The sequence below is a fragment of the Lactuca virosa genome, chromosome 4 (assembly GCF_052849685.1).
Source record: "Lactuca virosa cultivar CGN04683 chromosome 4, Lactuca_virosa_CGN04683_v6, whole genome shotgun sequence".
Taxonomy (NCBI): domain Eukaryota; kingdom Viridiplantae; phylum Streptophyta; class Magnoliopsida; order Asterales; family Asteraceae; genus Lactuca; species Lactuca virosa.
The window spans coordinates 100991435-100997080 of record NC_136429.1 but is presented as its reverse complement, the minus strand read 5'-3'; the positions used below and the strand labels follow the sequence as shown (position 1 = coordinate 100997080).

The following is a 5646-nucleotide window of genomic DNA, read 5'->3' as shown; positions in this document are numbered from 1 at the left end:
TTCAACAATTTGTACCTCAAAGTCCCAAAGTCAGAAACATCAACAAATTGAAAACCACAGAACAACTCTAAATTCTCAATTCTCCATATAACCTCAAATGAGAAATTATAACAAAAATATTCTCAAATGTAAATTGCATTCCCCACCAAGATCCTCACAACTTAATTGCATTTACGTGCACCCACTAAGTTCAAATATAAGTTAAAATTGGCTATCATAATGTGTTTGGTAAGAATATATGTATGATTTTCATTGGTACTGAACTTGCTTACAATGAAAACACCTCTAGCAACGATCTCTCTTATAAAGTGATAACATAGATCAATATGTTTTCATTCGATCGTGAAACATTTGATCATTGGTCAGAAAAAATCCCTCAGATTGTTGCAGTACACAATATTGGCCTTCAACGTGTCACTAAGTTATCTAATTAAACACTTCAACCAAATAGCTTCTTTAACGGTTTCTGTTATAGATATATACTCAACTTTAATAGTGGATAATGCATTTATAGACCACGACTCAATGTGAATCTCCTTATCAATTCCTTGTAAAGGGAATTGATTGATAACATAGCAAGTACTTGAAGCTGCCTCTACCCAAAATTACTTTGGAAGCTTGTGGTCAAGAGCACAAACCATACTTTCTCTATAGTTATGTTATTCATCCTTTCGACCATGCCGTTTATTGGAGCGTGAGTCACTACGTGATGACAAGTAATTCCTTCATTTTGAAAATACACATTGAACTTGTCTGAACAAAACTCTAAACTGTTATTCGTGTGAATATCTCTTTAACTCCAACCCGAATACTTCTCAAGTAATAATTTTTCTAATCTTTTAATATTTGAAAAAAAATTCACTTATCACTACAAGAAACATTTTTCTTATGTATAGGTTCAAATGTCTCTTAAATAGCTTTTAGAGGCGATTTGTCGCATTGATAACGTTTGTCTAGACAAAATCCCCCGGTTATAGCCCACTTTGTCTAGGGCAAGTTTTCATCGACATAGAGTTGTCGTCGTTTCTCTTTTATATTTATTTTTTAAATTTTAATAAATACCTATCTAAGCGACAGGTCTCCTATGTGTGCGTTGTGTGTGTGTGCAGGTTCTCACAAAAAAATTGACGAAATGCTTCACAAACAACTTGTCTCGTGTACAGGTTAACACAAAAAAACATTTGCGTCATTTTTTACTCTATTTGTTACAAAAGTAAATAAATTTAAACAAAACTATTCTAATTCCTTAAAACCAAATTTGAACATTCATATAACTTGATAATGTGGTATCAAAAAATGATTTAAAGTCAGAGAAAATAATAAAACAACGATCAATGTGAAAAAACTTTGTTTTATTTTTCTTCTAACTTTAAATAATATTTTTTATTTCATAAAATCCAAGTGTCACACAATCACTGAGAAAAAATGGCTTGCTCATATATATGAGCCATGCAAAAGTTGAAAAGAAAAATTAAGAAAATATTGTAATTTTTTTAATTGGAAAAATGTTTAAGAAAAAAGTCTTATAAATCATTATAAAAAAGTCTTAAAAAGTTGTAGAAAAGTAAATTTTTAAAAACAAACTAAATTTGGGGTTAATCTTTAATAAAATTTTAAATTCAGACCAAATGTGAAATAAAGTTTACAATTTGGGTTAAAAATGCAAAATTTAAAAGATGATGAACTATTCAACCTTAGATAGCAGTATCTATATAGAAAAATAAATTGGTTATGTTTTAAAACATAAAACCAATTAGTTGACAACTTTCAAAAACTCTGAATATTAGTTTCCAAAAATGACTAGGTTTATTTTTATAAGGTACTATATAGAAAATTTAAGAGAATAAAGCCGACGTGCATATTGTATCTGGTCGTGAAAGCCACATCCTACAAGTGCTTATGACTTATGTCATCCCTAATATTTAAAACAAAATAATTATCACCAATCACCTTCTTCTTTACAAATTCGTCAGCGATGACTTCAAATTGGACGTTTATCACCAAAGATTCTCAGATTCATCGAAGCTCAGTCATCCACTTCATTAAACATCATATACTCCCTTCTCCAGTGAAGTGGAGGAGAGGGAGACGATGAAAGACTTTGTAGAAGAAGATGAAATCACATCTCCACTTCGTAAGCAAATTCACTCAAATTTTAACTCAACTTCATCAATCACAGATACCCAATGACCAGTTCTGGCGATTCTGTTTGATTTTTCTCCGAATTAATTTGTAAATGTGCAGTTTTGAAGAACACCCAAATAGATGGATCCACCTCCACCTCCGCCGCGCCGGAGGAGAACTCGCCGATAGAGCAAGTTGCTCTCACGGTTCCGGTGACAGACGACCCGAGTTTACCGGTGGTTACGTTCAGGATGTGGACGCTCGGGACAGTCGCCTGCGTGCTACTTTCTTTCCTCAATCAATTCTTCTGGTATCGCCGTGAGCCTCTCTCGATAACCTCGATTTCAGCTCAGATCGCCGTCGTCCCTCTTGGCCACCTCATGGCGGCGACCATTACTGATAGGGTTTTCTTCCAGGGAAAGAAGTACGAATTCTCACTCAACCCCGGACCTTTCAATGTGAAAGAACATGTGTTGATCACGATCTTCGCCAACTCCGGCGCCGGAAATCCTTACGCGATTCATATTGTGAGCGCCGTGAAAATATTTTACGGCAAGACGTTGACTTTTTGGGTGTCGTTGATTGTGGTGGTGACGACGCAGGTATTGGGGTTTGGTTGGGCCGGGATCTTCCGTCGGTATTTGGTGGAGCCGGCCTCCATGTGGTGGCCTCAAAATCTTGTCCAAGTTTCCCTCTTCAGGTACACCTTGCAAAATGGAACTATTCATTCAATTCTGAACACTTTTTACAGATTCCAAGAGAATAAATCACAGATACTTCTAAAGTTCCAATCTTTTGTGCTTAATTAGAATCTTGAAATTTACTCTATAAATTCTTGAAAGCCTACATGTATAAACCATGGTTGACCATACCTGAAAAGAAAAAGAGATAAAAAAAATATGTTTACTGTAGTGCATTTATGATAGTGTATAACTGTGTATCATGAATGAAAATCACTCTCTCTTAAACAATTCTTTTGGAGAGAAAATCAAGAACTACATATATGATATGATATCTAACAACATAACATTGATTGTTATTTTAATTTTGTAGGGCGTTACATGAGAGAGAGAAGAGGCCAAAGGGCGGGTTAACTCGCAATGAGTTTTTCCTAATTGCCTTCATTTGCAGTTTTGCTTACTATGTCCTCCCAGGATACCTTTTCCCAATGCTTTCCTCCCTTTCATGGATATGTTGGATCTACCCAAAATCCGTATTAGCCCAACAAATCGGGTCGGGCCTCCATGGGCTTGGTGTGGGTGCCATCGGGTTCGACTGGTCCAGTATCTCCTCTTACCTCGGTAGCCCACTGGCTAGCCCATGGTTTGCCACTGCCAACATTGCTGTTGGCTATGGTCTAGTCACCTATGTCATAACCCCTCTTGCATACTGGTTCAATGTCTATGAAGCAAAACGGTTCCCAATTTTCTCAGATGACCTCTTCACCTCAACCGGTCAACCCTACAACACCTCAGCCATTATTGACTCAAATTTCCACTTTGACTCAGTTGCTTATGAGCAAGAAGGTCAAATTTATCTTAGCATCTTCTTCGCCATGGCTTATGCTGTTAGCTTCGCGTGTCTCACTGCTACTGTGGTTCATGTGTTGGTGTTTCATGGCAGGTTTGAATCCTTTTGTCCCTTTTTAATCTTTTTAGAGTGTGAAGAACAATGTTTTATGTAATGTTTTTATGTTGGTGTAGAGAAATATGGGATCTAAGTAAGTCGGCATTTCAAGAAAAGAATATGGACGTGCATAGTAGGCTTATGAGACGATATAAACAAGTGCCACAGTGGTGGTTCACTTGTATTCTGTTGACAAATATTGTAGCAACATTATTCGTATGTGAATATTATAAAACTCAACTTCAATTACCATGGTGGGCGTTCTTGTTGGCATGTGGACTCTCGTTTTTTTTCACACTTCCTATAGGTGTCATCACTGCCACAACAAACCAGGTATCTTGGATTCTATACTATAATAAATTAATAATATTTCTTCAAAAGAGTTATCTTTTTTTTTAATAACCCCTGAGCTGGCCCACACTGCAAAAACATTATCTAGAGATGTAAATCAGGTACACACTGGCCCACTAGGTGGCTCGCATAAGAATTGAACCTTGTAACCTATGTTATGAACTTATGATGTTTAACATCGGTATCATATATTTTGAGGTGTAACATGGGTATTTTGGTAATTTGGTGTTTATTAAACAGACACCGGGGTTGAATGTGATTACGGAGTACATCATAGGATACTTGTACCCAGGATACCCTGTGGCCAACATGTGTTTTAAGGTTTATGGATACATTAGTGTGAAACAAGGGATCGCGTTTTTACATGACTTCAAACTCGGACATTACATGAAGATCCCTCCAAGATCAATGTTCATGGCTCAGGTTCCTTCCCCTCACCAATTTATTTATTAATTATTATTTTTTATTTAGAACAGCTAACACACACCCACTACTCTACTGCTAAATCTACACTTTTAATCATGTGATTAGATATGCGGGACACTGATATCAGCACTGGTGCACTTAGGAACCGCATGGTGGCTAATGGACACAGTCCCAAACATATGTGAAAGAGCCTTGCTGCCCCCGGGCAGCCCATGGACCTGCCCGGGTGACCATGTCTTCTACGATGCGTCAGTCATATGGGGTCTAATCGGTCCCCAAAGAATCTTTGGTAATCTTGGCTACTACAACTCCATAAACTGGTTCTTTTTAGCAGGAGCAATTGCTCCTATTCTAGTTTGGCTCTTACACAAGGCTTTTCCTACTCAAAACTGGATTAAACTCATCACAACACCAGTTTTATTAGGTGCAACAATCAACATGCCTCCTGCCACTTCTGTGAACTATAACAGTTGGATTATTATTGGTTTTTTATCGGGATTTGTTGCGTATAGATACCATCATAACTGGTGGGGCCGACATAATTATGTGTTGTCAGGGGCTTTAGATGCAGGATTGGCGTTTATGGGGGTGTTGTTGTATGTTAGTTTGGATATGGAGGGAGTTAGTTTAAATTGGTGGGGAAGTAAACCGGATGGTTGTTCTTTGGCTTCTTGTCCTGCTGCTAAAGGCATTGTGGTTGATGGATGCCCGATTATTTGATTTTGTAATATTATTGTTGAAGGTGTATAGATTTGTAGATGTGATGTTTGTTGCTTTTCATTTGACTATTTACAATAATGTTGGAGTGTAAATGTACAATACAAGAAAATCTGAAATAGCTATGGATATTTTTTGGTGGTGTTATTCAATATTATTAATTTAATTCGATTCTTTTAATTGGTGAATTTACATCTAACTCGATATCTCCTCGATTCGATTCTAATTGAAATTAATTTAGGTTTATGACATTTGGTGATAGTATGAAATGTTAATGTATTTCAAAGATTTGTTGATAAAAGATGGTGTATATGTTAGTAGATAATGAATATCTGAAAAGATTAAACCAAATCTTAATCAAAATGATAAAGTATCTAACTGTTGGCTAGGGTTTGAAAATAC

General features: G+C 36.4%; 1 protein-coding gene across 1 annotated transcript; it reads left to right on the top strand.

The window, feature by feature from the left end:
- The first annotated feature begins 1928 nt into the window (after positions 1-1928).
- LOC145106747 (oligopeptide transporter 7-like) lies at positions 1929-5391 on the top strand. Its single transcript, XM_079043679.1, has 6 exons — positions 1929-2134; positions 2245-2824; positions 3178-3747; positions 3828-4083; positions 4342-4524; positions 4633-5391. The coding sequence occupies exons 1-6, from the start codon at positions 2092-2094 to the stop codon at positions 5245-5247; spliced, it is 2247 nt and encodes a 748-aa protein (XP_078899805.1). The 5' UTR covers positions 1929-2091; the 3' UTR covers positions 5248-5391.
- Positions 5392-5646: the final 255 nt, after the last annotated feature.

Coding starts and splice junctions, on each gene's coding strand:
- LOC145106747 (XM_079043679.1), top strand. CDS start 2,092: ATGAAAGACTTTGTAGAAGAAGATGAAATCACATCTCCACTTC. Junction 4,084..4,341: donor TCACTGCCACAACAAACCAG/GTATCTTGGATT, acceptor TTTATTAAACAG/ACACCGGGGTTGAATGTGAT. Junction 4,525..4,632: donor GATCAATGTTCATGGCTCAG/GTTCCTTCCCCT, acceptor TCATGTGATTAG/ATATGCGGGACACTGATATC.